Below are 20,918 nucleotides of genomic sequence, written 5' to 3'. Positions count from 1 at the left end.
GATCGAATACTCACCCTAATGGTGACGATGATGGTGATGAAGCTAGAAGAAAGAGGAGGAAGGAAGAAAGATTAAAAGGAAAGAAATAAAATTGAAAAGGTTAATTAATTAATTAAATTTATTTATTTTTTAATTAAAAAATTTAAAAGAAAATAAAAAATTAGATTAAATATTTTTTAATACACATGGCACAATATGATTGACCCTTTAATACATCGTATATATTTTAGGAAGTTTAAATTATTTTTATATATTCTTTTTAAATTTTTAGATTTTCTAAAAAATATTTATTTATTTACTTTTTCATATGTTTTTCTAGAAACATGATGAATTTGATAAAATATGTAAATATTGAAGGCTAAACTAGTTTAATTTATTAGAATCAGGAATAAATTAACAAAATATTTAAATCTTGAGGGCCAAATTTTTTATTATACTAATCGATATTATGTAAAATGGATGGAAAATAGTAACGCCACTATTAATTGTCCTTAATCACTCATTTTCAAAATTGTTAGGGTTTAAGAAAAAACTATTTAACTAGTAACACCTGTATTTAGCCAAGATAAAAATAGTTTAACTGACTGAAGCTATATTTAGCCAAGTCCAAATTCGTTGAACCTTTTTTTAACTATTTTTAACAAAGTCAAATCCATTTCACTTTACTATTTTTTGCCGGTAAAACTCTTATGACTCATTTTCACTTTAAATACATCTAAAAAAGTATATCATTCTCCCCTCGTTTTTCTCCTCCTCCTTTTGAGTTTAGTAAATGTTTTCTATTATAATCTATGATTAATTCATGTTATCGTTTTATAATAGAAGAGTTTGTTGAATCTTATGGGCACATTATACGGCAAAATATTTTTAAGGACAATGTACAACACACCTTAAACTATTTAACTTGTATTCTTGATTCGTTAGATTGATGAATATATACCAACACTTCCTAAATATGTTTAGCTTTGCTTTTTCTATGAATTCTCTCTTTTATTTGGATAATCTAATTTGGGGTTTTATTTTTGTATGAAATATAATTTTTCATTGTTTATGAACTTTTGATTAATTTATAATGACTATACATTTTGATTCTAGATACTAAAAAAGTAATGACTCCTCTACAAAGATTATGGACATCAATCGACAAGGGCGAAGCTAAAAGAAGTTTTTGTTTGTTTTTTTTTTGGAGGGGGTCGGTATCTGCCAACCCCCTCTCTCGGGGCTCCGCTACTGTCAATGACGAATACATAGGCAAGGGTTGCAATGACACGAGACATGGCTTCATCACCAAAATCTTGGACCTCAGTCTGTAATGTATTAGCCGACCTAAAATTCGACGTTGAGGCTACAAATATTTTGTTTACCCAAAAATAAAAAACCTTGAGTCGGATCAAGTTTGCTGCCGATTTTAGCTCCTTCCGTTTGTAAATTATTATGATAAGTCAAGAATTTCATTCATCAAAAAAGAGTCCCAATTCCATGAAGGGAGAGCAGAGGATAAAAACTATCACATTATCTCATTTATTACTATAAATTGTTAACCAGAAGAATGGATGCAACCCCAATGGGCTTCTTGTTACTCGTGTGTGCATCTGGACCTGCAACCTCATCCCCCATATTTGCACCTATTTTTGTCTAAACTCGGCCCAGTCTATCAAATAATTTAATTACTTTGACAATTTGAAGCACATCAGTTGTCAATGAAACTTTGGTATAATTGTTGACACCATTTTTTGGATGAAAACGGGGTCGACTTGGATTTTGAAAATGAAAACGGGAGTCGCCACCAATCTTTTATTAAGGTGTGATTGGATCACCTTGAAAAGTAGTTGCTTTTAATAAACGAGTGGATTTTATTAAAACAACAATTTTGGTCTGCGAAATTTAGAAAACGGGTTCGGGAGTCGGTTACGTACGGGGAAGGATTAGCACCCCCGTAACGCCCAAAATTGGTACCTAGCCGATTACCTGATGTCTTAGTGTCGAACATTGAAAACTTTAAAGAAATTTAAAATACGATCCTTTTTTTTAAAAAAAAAAATTCGAATGGCATGAGTTTAAATTCAATAGGATATTTGACAATTTGGTTAAATGAGAAATCGAAACCCAGTACCTTAGGGCACGTTCCTCGAATTTCCAAACGCAAAACATTGCCTTATTTTTGAAAAGTTTTCAAAAGGATATTTAGCTATTTGGTCGAACGAGAAATCGAAACCCAGTACCTTAGGGCACGTTCCTCGAATTTCCAAACGCAAAATATTGCCTTATTTGGAAACATTTCCCTTTTTTTAAAATATGATATTCATGTGCATGGCGGAATAATAAACATGATTATGTAAATAAAAAAATGAACAAAACGAATAATAAATAAATCATACATTCCATAGCAAATAAATAAATAAATAAATAAACTGAAGCATAAAAAATAGACATATAAATACATAGTAAATGATCATACAAAACAATAAAGGAAAATAGATGAAAATTATAAAATATGAACATGTATATGTACATGTATATTTAAGGGAAATATGTATAGTATGTATATACATAAAATTATAAAAAAATGAAAAAAATATATATGAATTATAAGATATAAAAATATAAGTATTTACATGTATATGTATATAGATTATAAAATACAAAGATATGTAAAATATAAGTGTGTACGTTAATTTATAAAAACAAGAAAAATATATGCATATATGCATTATAAAATATATATATATATATAAGTAAATATGTACACATATACGTATATACGTATATAACTATCATAAAATATAAAAAGTATGTATATAAATATATAAAAATATAAAAAATATATACTCCTATATATATAAAAGCAATAATAATAATAATAAATAATAATACGCTAAAATAATGAAGAAAATAATAAGAGTGTTAAAAAGGGACTAGATCGAAGTAAAAGCACAACACGGGGCAAAATCGAAAATAAAAAAACAAAAGGGACTAAATCGAGAGAAAAGTAAAATTTAAGAGCCAAATTTAAAAAAAGCAAATTAGGGCCCAAATGCAACACGAGTAAAAATGGAGGGACCAAAATGGGAAATATTCCCGCTCACCAAAACACTGCGCTTCAGGTTGGACCAAATTGTAAATCAGAATAGATTTCAGGGCGAATTTAAAAAAACAAAAAAAAACAGATTGCAAGATTATTTAAAAGCGGAAGGGCTAAAGATGCAATTAGCCCTTCCGTCGAAAACACGCGGATCCTCTAGGCGGGTCGGGTCGACACGCGGGTCAGGCCATATCAAAACGGCGCCGTTTTATATCAGCATTTAAGCCCAAATTTTCTGAAAAAATCCATTCAGCCCTTCTATTTTAAAAAATAAAATTTCAAAACTCTCTCCTCTCTCATCTTCTTCCCCAGAATCCGGCCACCGGTCCGGCCCGGCCTCTGGCGTAGCACCGCCGCGTGCGGTGGCCGACGTCTCAAAATTAGATCTTTTTGATCCTAGTTCAAAGCTGAGTGCCTCTTAGGCACGGATCTGGGGCCGAATCTCGTGAAACAAAGGCCAAAGACCTGAAAAAGGGCGAAACCGCTCGCCTTCCTCCACGTCCGGCGCGGTGCAGGTAAAAAGGTAAAAAGCCTTCTCCTTTATTATTTTTTTTTATGTTTTCAAGTTAAAAATAAAAAAATAAACTTGAAAGAAATAAAAACAGTAAGCAAAAGAAAAGATAAAATTGAGCAAAAAATGTTCAACCTTTTTCTTTTTGTTCTTTTATAAAAATCGAGGCCGAACCCCCCCTTTTTACATTGAAAATGAATGGCTCTTTATAGCCGATTATACAAAGTCCTATTGTTGTTTTGTTACTGTTTGCTGCGTTTCTGTTTCTGTTGCTGCTTCCGTCATGTTTGCAGGTGTTCAAGGAGGTGATGGGAGCAGGTGGAGGAGAGATGGCTATGGGACGGCTGTGAACAGAGGGCAGGTGAGGCGGCCAGGAGCAGGTGCGGCACAACAGGGGGCTAGGGTTTCTGCCCTAGTCTGACTGGGTTTGGGGCCGGTTGGGCTTATTGGGCCGTTTGGGCTCTGCCAATTGGGCTGATTGGGTTAGGCTAGTGGGTTGTCTTGTAATGGGTTTGGGAAGGGTTCAGATTGGGCTTGTACAGCTGCCCCTCTTTGCTCGTTGTCGTGTAACGATAACAGAGCAAAGACTAAGAAAGCCCAATTTCGCCCGGTCTCGTCGAGTCTCGACTTCTTGGTGCTTTTCTTCTTCAGGTAGCTTCATTTCAATCCACTTTGTCTTGTTGCGTCGATCCTCTCCTCTGCAATTTCAAGAAGAGATATGACTTGTGGCTTCAATCCATTTTGTTGTAACTTCAGGGGGTAAGGTCCATCATTTGACCCGCTCCACTGCAACTTCAGGGAGATCGGACTCATATCTTCAACTTACCCCACTACAACTTCAGGGGGATAAGTTTCGTGACTCCAACCTGCTTTACTGCAACTTCAGAGAGACAAGGTTTGTGACTTCGCTTCCATCTATTCCACTACAACTTTAGGGGAATAAGATTAGACATGATAAGAATCACTATCTTCTGTCCGCTCCGCTACAACTTTAGGGAGACACGCCTTATTGTTTTCAGTCTGTTCCGCTGCATCTTCAGGGAAATAAGACTTGATGCGATCTACTCTGCTGTAACCTCAGAGAGATAAGACCCTTTAATCCACTCCACTGTAACTTCGGGGAGATAGGATAGTGTCTTCGATCTGCTCCGCTGTAATCTCAGGGAGATAAGATCTGAAATTCTTTGGTCTGTTCCACTGTAATCTCAGGGAGATAAGACCTAACGTGATCTTCTCTACTGTAACTTCAGAGAGATAAAATCCTTTAATCCGCTCCATTGTAATCTCAAGGAGATAGGATTACTATCCTTGATCTGCTCCGCTGTAATCTCAGGGAGATAAGATCTCTTGCTTTAGTTTGCCCCACTGTGACTTCAGGGGGACAAGATCTGTAATTTCCAACCTATTCCCCTACAGGTCAGGGATATAGGGCTTATGGTTTGAATCCACTTCCTTACACTTGAAGATAAGATTTACTGTCTTTGATCTGCTCCGCTACTGCTTAGGGAGACAAAATCTGTAACCTTTAACCAGCTCCAATGCAACCGATGGAGGCAAGACTTTGTTTTTGATCTGCTTTGCTGTTAATGCAGGAAGGCAAGATCTGCTTCTTTAACTAGCTCCACTGCAATCGATGGACGCAAGGCTTTGTTTTCGATATGCTTCGCTGTTAATGTAGGAAGGCAAGATCTTTTGTCTTCAACCAGCTCTATCACAACCGAAAGAGGCAAGGTTTGTGTCTTCGATCTGCTTCGCTGTCAATGTAGGAAGGCAAGATCTTTTGTCTTCAACCAGCTCTATCACAACCGAAAGAGGCAAGGTTTGTGTCTTCGATCTGTTTCGCTGTCAATGCAGAAAAGCAAGATCTTTTGTCTTCAACCAGCTCCATCACAACCGAAAGAGGCAAGGTTTGTGTCTTCGATCTGCTTCGCTGTCAATGCAGGAAGGCAAGATCTGTAACTTCATTGATCTGTCCCTTGGGGAACATGACCTGTATGTTCTATTTTATGAACCTAATTGTGCCTAGTGATTAGGATGACATAATCAGAATGAATCAAATGCTCCTAACTAGATATGTATGAATGACATTTGAATGAATGCAAAATGTCATGAAGATGATTCCTTAATGCTTAGGTTAACATCACGTAAAAACTTATTAAGGTTTTATCACTGACGTACTACAACGCCTTTTTGCTCGTCTGGTATATCCAAAGAAACACTTAATCTGGTTGCCCCCCACTGTAAACCTTAAAGTTTAATCTATTAGGGCACAAAATTTGTACCATCATTCTCCCTCTACAATCCAAGGGTAGAAATATGGTTTTTCCTCAATCCTCTTTTATAACAATTTAAGGATATAGGATCTTAATCTTTCTAGTCCCCCTTACACCATTTCCAGGGTGTCGTTTCAAAGACTCATGCACAAATGAAGGCTCTCTTCTCCGAGGTAACCTCTTCCTATTGCCTAGTGATCATTGCTTGCTTATTTATTTAAGCTTTTCATTGACACGACATCTTGTCCTTTTGTTCAATCAATGCATTTGTCAACAAAATCCAAAGAGAAAGTCCAAACTTAGACTCTTCCTTCTCAAATTTCCAACCTTCAAATTTGGCATGTTCTAAACAATAGTCCTGTTTCAGGTTCCTGTATTATTTAGAAACTTTTCAGAGTAATATGCAAAACTTCCTTTGTGAAAGTTTTATTGGTCCATTAATCATTATTCCAATGCTTGCAAAAAAGGTCATAACAATGGATAAGAATAAAGTTGGTTCTGAGCATAGCTCGAAAGAACAAATTATCGAAAATAGTGAAGAAGGACAACAAAAGAATTAATTGGGAATGTATATCTTGGAAAGAAAGAAAAAGTATTCCGAGAACAACAAATAACATGAGAATTGGGTGCCCCAGATATCACAGCTTGAACTTCTCTATACAAACTTTCTGAAGACCCTTTTGAGTTGGACATGTGTTTAGGAGATCTACAATGCTCTGTCGATGCCCTCAAGATGTCGCCTATCCTTTCCTGTTGATTCAGGCATGGCAAGATCAACACATGCCTCAATATGAACAAAACTTGAGCAGCTTATATCACCTCCTGCCCCATTTTGATCAGTATTTGAGCCGCCCCTTTCGGGTTTTCAACTCAAATCCCCTTTGGCCTAAGGTGCCCTTTGCGGGTTTTCCCCTTAGCCTCTCCATTTTTACTTTTTCATTTTTCATTTTTTTCATCTTCTTCTTCTTCTTCCTCTTTTTTTTTTGAATCAAAGTGCCCTTTTGCAGGTTTTCCTTGGTCCTTCCTTCTTCTTTAAACGAAGTGTTTCTAGACTGGATCCGAGTTTATAGGATTAGCAATCTCACTCAGGATCAGTGCTCTTCTAAAAATGGTCTTCTTTACAACATAGGGACTTTCCTAGTTTGGCATTCATTTCCCTTTAGAATCCTTTCGTTAAGGAAGAATCTTTTTCAACATCCAGCCCTCTTGTGGAATTCTCTGAGACGAGCATGTTTATTATGGGCTCATATTATTTATTTATGGTACATCTGACCCTGATGAATAGCTTTTAACCCTTCTCCTAGGGCCAACTGATCACATTGCGATTGGATCCCTTCAACAAGCAATGAGGGGATTCTAATAGGTAGAACTACCTCAATCCTGTAAACCAAAAAGAGAAGTGTTGCCCCAGTACCGATGTTCGACAAACAATGAGGGTAAATGGTAATTTCTCACGTCAATCCTCGTAAGTCTCAGTCATTTTCCTTCAATTTTTGATGTTCAACTCTAGGAACTTCAGTGACGAATCGTGGTGTCCACTTCTGAGCTAATTTGAGACTTCAACTATCGTGCTATTGTTTAACCTCAATGCATTCTCCAATACTCTCTTCTCTAAAATTCTGTATCGGTATACAATGACTTTAGCTCATGAAGTAGCCTCTCAAAATGAAACAATGCCCATTAGAAGTCTTCGATAATGGTGATGTCCATGCCCCATTGTGCTCAAAATTTGAGTCGTCCTTTTTCGGGTTTTCAACTCAGATCCACCTTTGGTCAAAGCGCCCTTTGCGGGTTTTCGCCTTGGCCTCTCCTTTTTTCTTTTTTCCTATTTTGACTTTGATTTTTTGATTTTTTGATTTTTTGAATTCATGAGATTAGGCAAGTTCTGGTCATGCTTTTCGACCAGAATCAATGTTATTCTAAAGTCTTCCACATAAGATCTTCCACTTTTATCTTGTATGTGAGAAACCTTCTTTGGTACCAGATTTCTTTCATAGAGCCCTTTTGGGACGCAACTACGACAGAAAAATTTGGATCTCAGGATAAAATCCAACAACATCTTGAAGGGATGGAAACTTCAACTTCAAATGGGTAAAGCTATGCTGACTCAACGAGAGAGGCATTGCCTCGGCAAAGAATTGCATCGTTCGCACTGTAAATTTCTGACATCGTGCTGTTGTGCAAGTTTTATTATAAGAATCGAGGCATACCCTGGTATGATCATACAAAGACATCTTTGAATTTTTCGTCTCTGTAGGCAGGTCAATTCTAGTCTTCATCAAGCTCACAATTTCTAATGATTCACTGAGAGGTAGGATCTGTTTATCCTTTTGTTCTACCATCCTCAACAAGTTTGGAGATAAGCTACGATCTGTGTCATCTTCAAAGTCGTAAGATCCCTCTAAACACATGCCTCACTCAAGTGGAAAATCTGAGTTTGCAGCAGTTTCATTCATGTTATTGATATCTGAGGACTCATAATAAGCACCGAGGAATATACAAAAGAATGTATAAATTTATGAATGATTATTTGCAATATGATTATGAATGAATGTTGTGGAAGAAAATCCAACAGAATGAAATAATCAAAAAGAATGAAAGAATATTGGCTCAAAAAAGGAACGCAAGGATGTATTTTATTAGAATAATAACGTTCAGACATTAGCCTATTTCACAAAGGAATTTCTATCGCTTCAGGCTAAAAACAGCAAAAATGTTCTGAACATTACTCTAAATAAGCTCTAAAAACTACAGGGATTTCTTCTACAAGCCCATTGCTTGGAACACTCCAGGTTTATAAGGGCGGACATCTAACAAGATCCCTTTTCAATTATGCCTTCATATATGGTATTGATGTGAAAACTTCCCAACACTTTCTCATATATTGCGTTCACCCCATTGTTAATCACGATTGGGTGGCGAATTTTCTGCATTAGATGAGTCACCAAACTTGACGACACCCATGTTGATGAGCTTTTCAACCAGTTTCTTGAAGGTTATGCAGTTCTCTATGGAATGCCCCGTATTTCCCGCATGATATTCGCAATGTGCATTCGCATCGTGCCATTTGGGGTACGGTGGCTGTGGAGGTTTTGAGTAGAAAGGAGAAACAATGCGTGCATCGAATAACTTTTGATACAGCTCGTTATACGACATCGGGATTGGCGTGAACTGGAGGTTCTCAGTACCTTGTTTCACACTAATTTCTTGTCTAGATGAACCTTGCTGACTAGCAGTCACCTTTCTTGGCTGTGTAATCGATTTGTTGTAAGTGTTGACATTGCTCACATCATTTTCCTTCTTCTTTAAGTCTGACCTTCTATTATTTTCCCCAGCATCAATCTTTCCACTTCTCACGGCACTTTCAATCATTTCACCGCTCATGACTATGTCTAAAAAACTCATCGAAGCACTTCCCAACATGTGAGTGATGAACGGGGCCTTCAATGTGTGGATGAAGAGCATCGTCATTTCTTTCTCTAGGAGTGGCGGCTGAACCTGGATAGCGACCTCCCTCCACCTTTGTGCGTATTGCCTAAAACTTTCATTAGGCTTTTTCTCCATATTTTGAAGGGTAATTCTGTCAAGGACCATATCAGCTACATGACTGTATTGTTTCATAAAGGCTTGTGCTAAATCCCTCCAAGAACTAATCTGGATACGCGTCAATTGATTGTACCACTTAGACGCTGCCCCTGTGAGGCTATCTTGAAAGCAGTGTATGAGCAGTTGGTCGTTGTTGACGTATCCAGCCATACGCCTACAGAACATAGTAATATGAGCTTCTGGGCAGCTGGTCCCATTATATTTCTCGAATTCCGGCATCTTAAATTTGTAAGGAAGTACCAAATCCGGAACTAAACTCAGATCTTTCGCATCTATTCCACGATAGCCGTCGATACTTTCTATCGCCCTAAACTTTTCTTCAATCCATTTCCATTTCTCCTCAAACTGCTTTGGTAACTCCTCCTTCATCTTGTCTTTCTCCGCTACTTCATCGAAGTCCGGGACAACCAGATTATCGTCAGGACTAGAACCAGATCTGACCTGAAGGTTCTTCGGTATTGAAGCGTCGCCTTGAAAGTGCTGAGGTCTAATCGAAACAGAAGATCTCCGTGGATGTGGTTCAATCTGAATTTGCGCTTGCGAAGGCGTGTATCCTGGAGAAAAAAGTGGCTCATCATTGTTTCCTTCTTCATCGCAAACCACAGGGTTTTTCCCTTTATCCACTCCCTTAGTTATTAATTGCGTCAATTTAGTCATTAGTTTATCCTGAGACTCCTTCATCTTTTGTGCCATGTCTTTCTGGATCTTTTCCATATGTTCTTTCATTTGCACCTGTAACTGGTCTTGCATCTCTTTTTGCGTTTGCTCCAGTTTCTCTAATCTTTGATCCATTTCTTTGGCTTTGCGACGAGTACCGTAAGGATGTTTGGTTGATTGGTTTTCCAGATTAGCTGAAATAATTTTACATAATTAGGGTCACTTCGTGAAAATCTAATGCATATGATGCAATGTAATGCAGATGCATGAAATGAATGCCTAAAGAGACGTTGATTCTGATTCAATTACATTTAGGAAACTTTTCTAGAAAGCAAATTCCCTTACATAAAACGGATACATGTACGACCTCACCCTCATATTCCAAGAAACAACATCGATTTTTTCTTCATCCGCATGTTTGAGGTAATCTCACCAATAGATGCTATTGCTAGCTCATTTTCTTGATCTTGGTCGCGATCCATCATCTGCCCATCTTCATAAGGCTCGTCAGCTTGTTGAAGGCTTTTGGACAATCGTCTCGAATCCCCAGGCCACCAAGCAAGGTCACGAACTCTTCCATCGCCATTCTTGTGTTTCTCAGAATATGTTTGGGAAGTCGTATTGTTTTCCACTTTATCAAGGAATTCGTATTCCATGACAAGCTTTCTAATTTAGTAATTGGATTTGAATCCATATCTCTTTCCTAATATGCAAACGCAATGTAATGCAATCATAATCAAAACACAACGAGAAGGGTTAGTACAAAACATAAGCAAGCACAGAAAACAAAAAGTACCTAATCGGGTAGATACTAGGGGTTTGGAGTGGCTCTACCTAGGTTAAGTTCCTAAGTCTACTATATGAGGGTTGGTTCTAAAGTAAGGGTACCCGAACCAGCAGATTCCTCGATCCTCACCCATTATAGGCTCATACGACTGAGTTCAGTTCAGGGGAATACATTTCCCTATGGCCATGCGGAGATGAAAATCTCACGAAGACATAGGTACGGATGTATCCCGAAAGCGATTCACTATCCCATGCGGAGGTGAAAACCTCACGAAGGCGTAGCTTCTCACTCCCACTTAAAAAGGGTGTGACCAACGGTCATGCAATGCAATGTGCAGAGATATAAAAATTTTAGAATACAAAACATGATAAAAACTATAACTCAAAACAAATGAAATGCAATGAGAGGATCGTATATTTAAACCAAATTTTCAACTTTCGACAAAAAGACAAGAAATAATCAACTCATGGCTTGACTCTCTAATTTTATGTCCCCAGCGGAGTCGCCAAGCTGTTGACACCATTTTTTGGATGAAAACGGGGTCGACTTGGATTTTGAAAATGAAAACGGGAGTCGCCACCAATCTTTTATTAAGGTGTGATTGGATCACCTTGAAAAGTAGTTGCTTTTAATAAACGAGTGGATTTTATTAAAACAACAATTTTGGTCTGCGAAATTTAGAAAACGGGTTCGGGAGTCGGTTACGTACGGGGAAGGATTAGCACCCCCGTAACGCCCAAAATTGGTACCTAGCCGATTACCTGATGTCTTAGTGTCGAACATTGAAAACTTTAAAGAAATTTAAAATACGATCCTTTTTTTAAAAAAAAAAATTCGAATGGCATGAGTTTAAATTCAATAGGATATTTGACAATTTGGTTAAATGAGAAATCGAAACCCAGTACCTTAGGGCACGTTCCTCGAATTTCCAAACGCAAAACATTGCCTTATTTTTGAAAAGTTTTCAAAAGGATATTTAGCTATTTGGTCGAACGAGAAATCGAAACCCAGTACCTTAGGGCACGTTCCTCGAATTTCCAAACGCAAAATATTGCCTTATTTGGAAACATTTCCCTTTTTTTAAAATATGATATTCATGTGCATGGCGGAATAATAAACATGATTATGTAAATAAAAAAATGAACAAAACGAATAATAAATAAATCATACATTCCATAGCAAATAAATAAATAAATAAATAAACTGAAGCATAAAAAATAGACATATAAATACATAGTAAATGATCATACAAAACAATAAAGGAAAATAGATGAAATTTATAAAATATGAACATGTATATGTACATGTATATTTAAGGGAAATATGTATAGTATGTATATACATAAAATTATAAAAAAATGAAAAAAATATATATGAATTATAAGATATAAAAATATAAGTATTTACATGTATATGTATATAGATTATAAAATACAAAGATATGTAAAATATAAGTATGTACGTTAATTTATAAAAACAAGAAAAATATATGCATATATGCATTATAAAATATATATATATAAGTAAATATGTACACATATACGTATATACGTATATAACTATCATAAAATATAAAAAGTATGTATATAAATATATAAAAATATAAAAAATATATACTCCTATATATATAAAAGCAATAATAATAATAATAAATAATAATACGCTAAAATAATGAAGAAAATAATAAGAGTGTTAAAAAGGGACTAGATTGAAGTAAAAGCACAACACGGGGCAAAATCGAAAATAAAAAAACAAAAGGGACTAAATCGAGAGAAAAGTAAAATTTAAGAGCCAAATTTAAAAAAAGCAAATTAGGGCCCAAATGCAACACGAGTAAAAATGGAGGGACCAAAATGGGAAATATTCCCGCTCACCAAAACACTGCGCTTCAGGTTGGACCAAATTGTAAATCAGAATAGATTTCAGGGCGAATTTAAAAAAACAAAAAAAAACAGATTGCAAGATTATTTAAAAGCGGAAGGGCTAAAGATGCAATTAGCCCTTCCGTCGAAAACACGCGGATCCTCTAGGCGGGTCGGGTCGACACGCGGGTCAGGCCATAGCAAAACGGCGCCGTTTTATATCAGCATTTAAGCCCAAATTTTCTGAAAAAATCCATTCAGCCCTTCTATTTTAAAAAATAAAATTTCAAAACTCTCTCCTCTCTCATCTTCTTCCCCAGAATCCGGCCACCGGTCCGGCCCGGCCTCCGGCGTAGCACCGCCGCGTGCGGTGGCCGACGTCTCAAAATCAGATCTTTTTGATCCTAGTTCAAAGCTGAGTGCCTCTTAGGCACGGATCTGGGGCCGAATCTCGTGAAACAAAGGCCAAAGACCCGAAAAAGGGCGAAACCGCTCGCCTTCCTCCACGTCCGGCGCGGTGCAGGTAAAAAGGTAAAAAGCCTTCTCCTTTATTATTTTTTTTATGTTTTCAAGTTAAAAATAAAAAAATAAACTTGAAAGAAATAAAAACAGTAAGCAAAAGAAAAGATAAAATTGAGCAAAAAATGTTCAACCTTTTTCTTTTTGTTCTTTTATAAAAATCGAGGCCGAACCCCCCTTTTTACATTGAAAATGAATGGCTCTTTATAGCCGATTATACAAAGTCCTATTGTTGTTTTGTTACTGTTTGCTGCGTTTCTGTTTCTGTTGCTGCTTCCGTCATGTTTGCAGGTGTTCAAGGAGGTGATGGGAGCAGGTGGAGGAGAGATGGCTATGGGACGGCTGTGAACAGAGGGCAGGTGAGGCGGCCAGGAGCAGGTGCGGCACAACAGGGGGCTAGGGTTTCTGCCCTAGTCTGACTGGGTTTGGGGCCGGTTGGGCTTATTGGGCCGTTTGGGCTATGCCAATTGGGCTGATTGGGTTAGGCTAGTGGGTTGTCTTGTAATGGGTTTGGGAAGGGTTCAGATTGGGCTTGTACAATAATGTTGGTAAAAAAGAGAGTCTACAACTTTTAATGTTCAACCATGCCTCATTAGTTTTCTCTGGGTTTAAATTTGGTCAAATTTTATTATTTTTGTATTTTGTATAAGTTATAAATTTAATATTTGTATTTTAATTTGGTCATTTTCGATTTTATGTTTTTCGAATTTAAATAGTCCTTATCAAATGATAATTATTAAATTCAATAAGTTAAGTTTTGTTTGTTTGTTATTTTCACATATTACTTGCAAATAATCAGTTAATATATTTAACGATTTTCGTTTACATTAAGTTTAAAAATTCGAAATTTAAAAAAATATATAGCCACCGAGAATGATCTAATTGATGAATGTGAACTAAGAGTTAGTTTTAGCAATACTTTTGAAAATTGCTCTGGAAAAGTGTTTTTAAGAAGTACTTTTGAAAGTTTGATTTAAGATTTGAGTATTTAGTATTGCTGTCAAAAAAGTACTTTTAAGAAATAAAATGTTTATTTTAGACATGGTATTATTAAGCAACAAATATACATTTAAATAATGTTCAAATTAATTAATATTATTATATTTTAATAAGAATATAATAATAATTTATTATAAATTTTTTATTAATATTTTAATATGTGAATTATAAATTTTAAATATTTTTAAGCAATAAATATTAATTATATATAAATTTTAGTTAAAATATATAAATTATAAGTTATATGTTTAAATATAACTATTAAATATTTGTAATTAAATATTAACATATTTGTATTATTTTAAAAAATAATAAATGGTCTAATAGTACAATTTGACCTTTAAATTTCACTTGCCTTCCAAATATATTTTGTTTTGATTTAAGTTTAAATTTTATTTTTTTAATACATTTTAAATTTTAATTCATTGTATTTATATTGAGTGATCTAATTTGATGGGATATATATTAAATTTATACAGAAATTATACTTACAAAATCTTTAAAAATTAATTTAATTATTTAAATCACAATTTCCCCCCTACTCAAAATTAGTCCAGAAATGTTAAACTAGCTGACTGCATTAGCGCCAGCCGTCGCATCCAGAAAGAAAGAGGAAAGATTGTAGAGTCAGCAATCAAAAAGCAACCCCATCTGTTGAAGTTCTACTCAAATTCCACGTGTCCACTATTAATTGGGCTTTACTAGGGCCTAGTCTGCCTGCCTTACCTTTTAATAGAATAATTGGAAGCTTAAATTACAAGGCTCTCTTCAATCCTCGATCTCGCTTTGCTCTCTTTCGCTTTCAAATATTGGTTCTTCATTTCATCGCCCTTCCTTTGCTTCTTCTTTCTTCTTTGTTCAGATCTGAGGTCTCTCAGTTCTAAGCCATGGCCGAGAAGGTTTCTTATAATCTTATCTCTTTTTGAGTTCTCAACTCCTAATACCCATTTCGTTCTTATCATTGTTTTTTTTCACTGTAAATTGCTTTTTTTTTGTGATCTTTTTGATATTTCTTGATCCTTCCATTCCAGAACCTGAATCTTGTTGTACTTTCCTATTTATTTCCCTTGTTTTGTTTGCTAATGATGATATATGGAATTATTTAATCTCTCTGACTTCCATCATTCACAAGATACATAATAATTTATAACTTTACATGTGTGCGTGTACGGATGTAGGTGACTGTAATGGTGCTGAAGGTAGACCTTCAGTGCTGGCGATGCTACAAGAAAGTGAAGAAAGTGCTGTGTAAATTCCCTCGTGAGTTCCCGTTTCCTGATTTTTATGCTTGTCCTTTGTGTGTTTAGCATTTTAATAATTGCAAAGTAGTTTTTTATTTTATTTTATGATTGAGCTGAAGACTATGAAGTGTGAACTGGTTTAAGTTGATAATTTTTTGATGATGGGTTTTTGCAAACAAGAGAAATACGAGACCAGATATACGATGAGAAAACCAACACCGTGACCATTACCGTGGTATGCTGCAATCCTGAGAAGCTGAGGGACAAGATATGTTGCAAGGGTGCTGGATCAATCAAGAGCATTGAGATCAAACCTCCACCTCCTCCTCCCAAACCCAAGGAGCCTGAGAAGCCTAAAGAACCCGAAAAGCCCAAAGAACCTGAAAAACCCAAAGAACCTGAGAAGCCTAAAGTACCAGAAAAACCAAAAGAACCCGAAAAGCCTAAAGCACCAGAAAAACCAAAAGAACCCGAAAAACCCAAAGAACCCGGGAAACCTAAACAACCCGAAAAGCCGAAAGAACCCGAAAAACCCAAAGAACCCGAGAAACCGAAACAACCCGAAAAGCCGAAAGAACCCGAAAAGCCTAAGGAACCTGAGAAACCAAAAGAACCACCACCACCACCACCACCAAAGGTTCCAGAACCTTGTCCTCCACCACCAATGGCTTATCCCCCCATCGGATGCTGTTGCACGGAATGCTATCATGGCGTTGGTGGGGGGCCTTGCTATTATGGTGGACCACCTCCACCCCTACGCCCATGTTACGGGACTTACGGTAGGCCAGTTTATGACAGCTGGGGCGGCGGCGGCGGGTATAGCTACTGTTACACGAGCCGCGGTGAATGTTTTAGCGACGAAAACCCAAATGCTTGCTCAATCATGTAAGGTAACGCGAGCGCATCGTCAAATTCACGAATTCATGACATCACTGGCAATAATTTCTTTACATGTTTCTGTTGAATATCCAGTCACTTATAATTGCACGTACATTTCTTGTTCTGAATGGGGTCATATATAGGAAGATGAAATAAGGTTGGTGATGGCCAAGCGTTGGGTTATTACAGGCTTACAAAAAGTTTCTTACAAATATTAATAAATGAGAATTAAATAAAAGTCTCTATGCTTCCTTTTTTATTACTTTATTAGTGTTGGGAATGTAGATCCGAATACAGATCCAGGTACTTAGAAGTCGTTAAATTAAAAAGTTTCAATAAAAGGCACTACCCTCTACTCACCTAAAACCTTTCATGCCAGGCCCCCAATTTTTTTAAAGAGAGGAGATAATATTATAAAATTTAAAGCTAAATCAAAATTGTTCCAAACTGTTTTTATAGAATTATCGTAGTTACAACAAATTGTATGTATATGCAAATGGTCTGATATATGTAGAAAGAGATGGAAGGCGTGTGATCAGCTACTTTGTCCTACTTACAACAATACATGATGAAATTAAATTATGCTGAAAGGGACTTGACATCCATCCAAGGTTGAAACGATGATAGATATTATAAAGTAATAAAAAATTGAACGGATAAAAAATATTTAATTAAATATCGAATTAATTGAATTGAAAACGATTTCTTAGAATTGATATAGAGGGAATGGTTATTCATATACATCTTTGTATGAAATGGAATAATAAAAAGGTGGTACGCTTTCCCATTGTCGGTGGTGAGCACCCACCACCCTAAGTGGCCAATTCCTTTCAAGTTGCTACTAACTTGGCATACACATTTGCTCCGGGACTGAAGTTAGGTTCATGTGACTGATTTAATTATTTAATTTAATTAAACATTATTAACGACAAAACTCTCAACTGAAGTTGCTCTTGTTGTTTCATCATCATTTCAGCATTTAATCGAGCGCTCCATAAAAAGTGTTAATAAAAAAATTCCTATACCAAGTCTTCCCTCTCTTCCCCTCCCCCCTTCTCTCTCTCTTGTATAAGATTGCATTAATCTTGCTTGGTCAAGAATTTGTTTTTTTTTCTTTGTTTCGTGTTTCTCTTTTCTACTATGGAGTTGGACTTTCAGAATATAACAATTTAAGAAAATGAAGATAAAGAATTACTTCAAATTGTGAGGAGTTCATTGCAGCTTCCGATCTCTGCTTTGTGGGTAAATTACTCAGCGAAAGGGTTATCAATTTTGCTACTACGGTGAACTCTTCTCTCTTTATGGAAGTCACTACAACGGGCGAGTATTAAGTCAATGGGAGATGCCAAGCTTTAGATAGTTTCGCAATGCTTTTGAGTGAAAAGTGCCGTGGAAAAATACTTTTGAAAAGTTTGAGTGTTTAGTATTGCTGTCAAAAAAATATTTTTGAGAAATAAAATGTTCATTTTAGACATGATATTATAAAGTAACAAATATGTATTTAAATAATGTTTAAATTAATTAATATTATGATATTTTAGCAATAATATAAAAAATAATTTATTATAACTTATTTTTAATATTTTAATATATAATATTAATTTTAAATAATTCTAAGTAATTAATATTAATTATTTATTAAATTTAATTAGAATATATAAACTATATTTAAATATTTAAATATAATCATTAAATATTTGTAATAAGATATTGACACAATTGTATTATTTTAAAAATAATTTTTTATTTTTAATTAATGATTTTAACACATTCGTATTATTTTATTTTAAAATGTAATTTGAATATATAACTCATATTAGATATTAATATAACATAGAAAACATAAACCTAACAAATTAAAATATTACATATATTTGCATTAAAGTTTCAAAAAGGGATAATATTTATATATCAAATATAAATACTAAAAATTTTACAATAGCATTTACAATTTCGTATTCCATATGCCCCGTTAATATCTTCGTATTCCATAAAATCTACATCATTTCGACCGACATGTTTTCGGATAAAATTGTGTATCATCATTGTAGCAACAACGATCATTGTTTGCTTTTTAAAACTATAACTTGGCATATCCCTTAAAATGACCCATTTTTTTTTCGAAACACCAAAAGTTCGTTCAATTACACTATGTAATGATGAATGTGAATGATTGAATATCTCTTCTTTACCAGATACCGGTCTACCTCTACAAAAGTCAGGTAAATGATATCACTGACCTCTATATGGTCCAAGATAACCTTTCATTTGAGGATATCCAAAATCAACAAGATAGTATTTTCCTACATGTCATAATATAACAAACAATTAATTCAAGAATTTTTTTTATAAAAATCATCAATTAAAGAACTTATACTTTATTATTTAAGAAAGAAATAAATAAATGCAATATCTAACCATTTGGTGGGTGAGGAAATTTGTATTTGGATCTCAAATTGCATCAAGAAATATTCTAGTGTCATGTGTCGATCCTTCCCATCCAACCATAACAAAGGTGAAACACATATTAAAATCACACATTGCCATAACATTTTGAGTCGGGATACCTTTTCTTCCAATATAGGGAATTTGTTCATTTGGTGGAAGAATAGTGGCAATATGAGTACCATCAATTGCACGTATGCAATCCTGAACAAATAATCATATTAGTCTCATGCATATTTTTAGTTGACCAAAAATATTAAAATATAATAATATAAAATTAAAATTTAACCTTAAAATGCGGCATATATCTAGAATCATTACATATTTGTTCGGGTATTGAGCTAAAAAAATGATCTTCGGGTGCAATTAGATCAATGGCCATCCTTGAAACTTTCTCAAGCACAATTGCAAAGTATCGACTTATTGTTGGTCCAGACCTTTGAAATCTTTCTCGACATTGGGAAACTTTTGCACCGGTGCCCAAGATGTATAAAAAAATTCCCAACATTTCACTAGAAGATATGTTTCTTGAAGTTTGCAAGTTGTATCTTGTCTCCAAAACTCTCAACAAACTTGTGAATACAATTTTAGACATCCTAAAATTAATCATTCAACGTGATTCGTGACCGTCAAGGATCTCTCAGATCCATGTCTCACCTGACTGTTTTGAATCCATGCATGGTTGCTTCAATATATACTTATCATAATATAATGCACAAAAGAAGATGCAACAACAAATAATCGGTTAAACATTCCATGCGTTGTAAAATCTCTTTCTTTTTCCCTTTCATCATCACCTTCATCACCGCTAGAATTCTCAACTATACTCATCACCTGTGAATAAATTTTAAATCCGAAATCATATATAAACAACTATTGATAAAACTAATTTAGTATAAATAAGTAGAACATAAATTTAATATCCAAAAATCAAACATAAACAATTATTGATAAAACTAGCCCTAAGCATAAATAATTAGACCATAAATTCAATATCCAAAGACCAAACATAAACAACTATTGATAAAACTAGATTACACATAAATAAGTAGAATATAAATTCAATATCCAAAAACCAAACATAAATAACTATTGATAAAACTAGTTTAGCATTGTTGTTTAGTCACATAGTAGATACCTCTGAACCCTAGAAGATCGAAAAATTTTCAACTATCCTCCATTTTCGTCTTAAGCCATAAAGCTCTAATTTTGGGATTAATTGATAAAAACATAATTCACTTGTCCTTATTGAGTAAAAATTTAAGTGAGGAAAAGTATAACAGACTAGCTTCTGGAACTTCTTCTGACATGCTATCAAGCGCTTTGACTGCTTGTGGAATACCATATGGATCCATAACAGGAGTCAAACTAGATGTGGCTTGACTCATATTGTCAGCTGCATTGCATAATTTTTCTATTTGACTGGACAATCTTGCAGCCCCTCCAATTTGCTTTGAGGATTTCTTTCTTCCAGTTTTAAAATGTGAACTTGATATCTCAGGTGTTTTTCTTTTTTGACCGTTTCTATCAATGTGAACATCATTTGAAATCTGAACATCATTTGAAATCTGAATATCATTTCTCACATTTTTTTCCTCATTCTCTTCAAGTATTTCATTGTTAACATCCTCAAAAAAATCACTACAGAGTGTACCAGAAGAAGGTGCCCATACTTTATCACCTGTTGCAACTATCCCCATGAACATTTGGTCCAACTTCCCTTTGAATCAGGATCAATGCCCGATGTTCTAAATTTTTGAGCTTCAGGCACAACCTACTGATAAACATGTTAATTTGCATATTTTTTGTGTTTAATTTGGTTTATTGTTGAATTGAACCATGCTAATTAAGTGCTTTTATGATCTAATCTTGTTAGGGATGCAATCGGTCGAAAACAAGCTAAAAAGGGCCAAATTGAAAGACAGTCATTAAATTGGGGCCAAATAAAAAAGATGGAGGAAGCCAAGGAGTTATCAAATTTTGTTGACTTTGCAAAAAGCCAAAAATAGGAAGATATTATTTTATTTTTATTTACTTTTATTTTATTTTCATTTATT

The 20,918-nt window shown here is 35.0% G+C and overlaps 1 protein-coding gene and 1 long non-coding RNA gene across 2 annotated transcripts; both read left to right on the top strand.

The window, feature by feature from the left end:
- Positions 1-742: 742 nt before the first annotated feature.
- LOC121230715 (uncharacterized) lies at positions 743-1,404 on the top strand. Its single transcript, XR_005928856.1, has 2 exons — positions 743-878; positions 1,096-1,404. It is a non-coding gene; the product is annotated as an uncharacterized lncRNA (long non-coding RNA).
- A 13,614-nt stretch (positions 1,405-15,018) lies between these two features.
- On the top strand, positions 15,019-16,654 carry LOC107962072 (protein PYRICULARIA ORYZAE RESISTANCE 21). Its single transcript, XM_016898310.2, has 3 exons — positions 15,019-15,195; positions 15,475-15,556; positions 15,720-16,654. Exons 1-3 carry the CDS (start codon positions 15,184-15,186, stop codon positions 16,424-16,426), a joined length of 801 nt encoding a protein of 266 aa, XP_016753799.2. The 5' UTR covers positions 15,019-15,183; the 3' UTR covers positions 16,427-16,654.
- Positions 16,655-20,918: the final 4,264 nt, after the last annotated feature.

This window comes from Gossypium hirsutum, chromosome A06 (genome assembly GCF_007990345.1).
Source record: "Gossypium hirsutum isolate 1008001.06 chromosome A06, Gossypium_hirsutum_v2.1, whole genome shotgun sequence".
NCBI classification, from domain to species: Eukaryota; Viridiplantae; Streptophyta; class Magnoliopsida; order Malvales; family Malvaceae; genus Gossypium; species Gossypium hirsutum.
Note: the sequence above shows the minus strand (reverse complement) of the source record. Positions and strands in the feature narration are given on the sequence as shown.

Coding starts and splice junctions, on each gene's coding strand:
- LOC107962072 (XM_016898310.2), top strand. Junction 15,557..15,719: donor AGTGCTGTGTAAATTCCCTC/GTGAGTTCCCGT, acceptor TGCAAACAAGAG/AAATACGAGACCAGATATAC.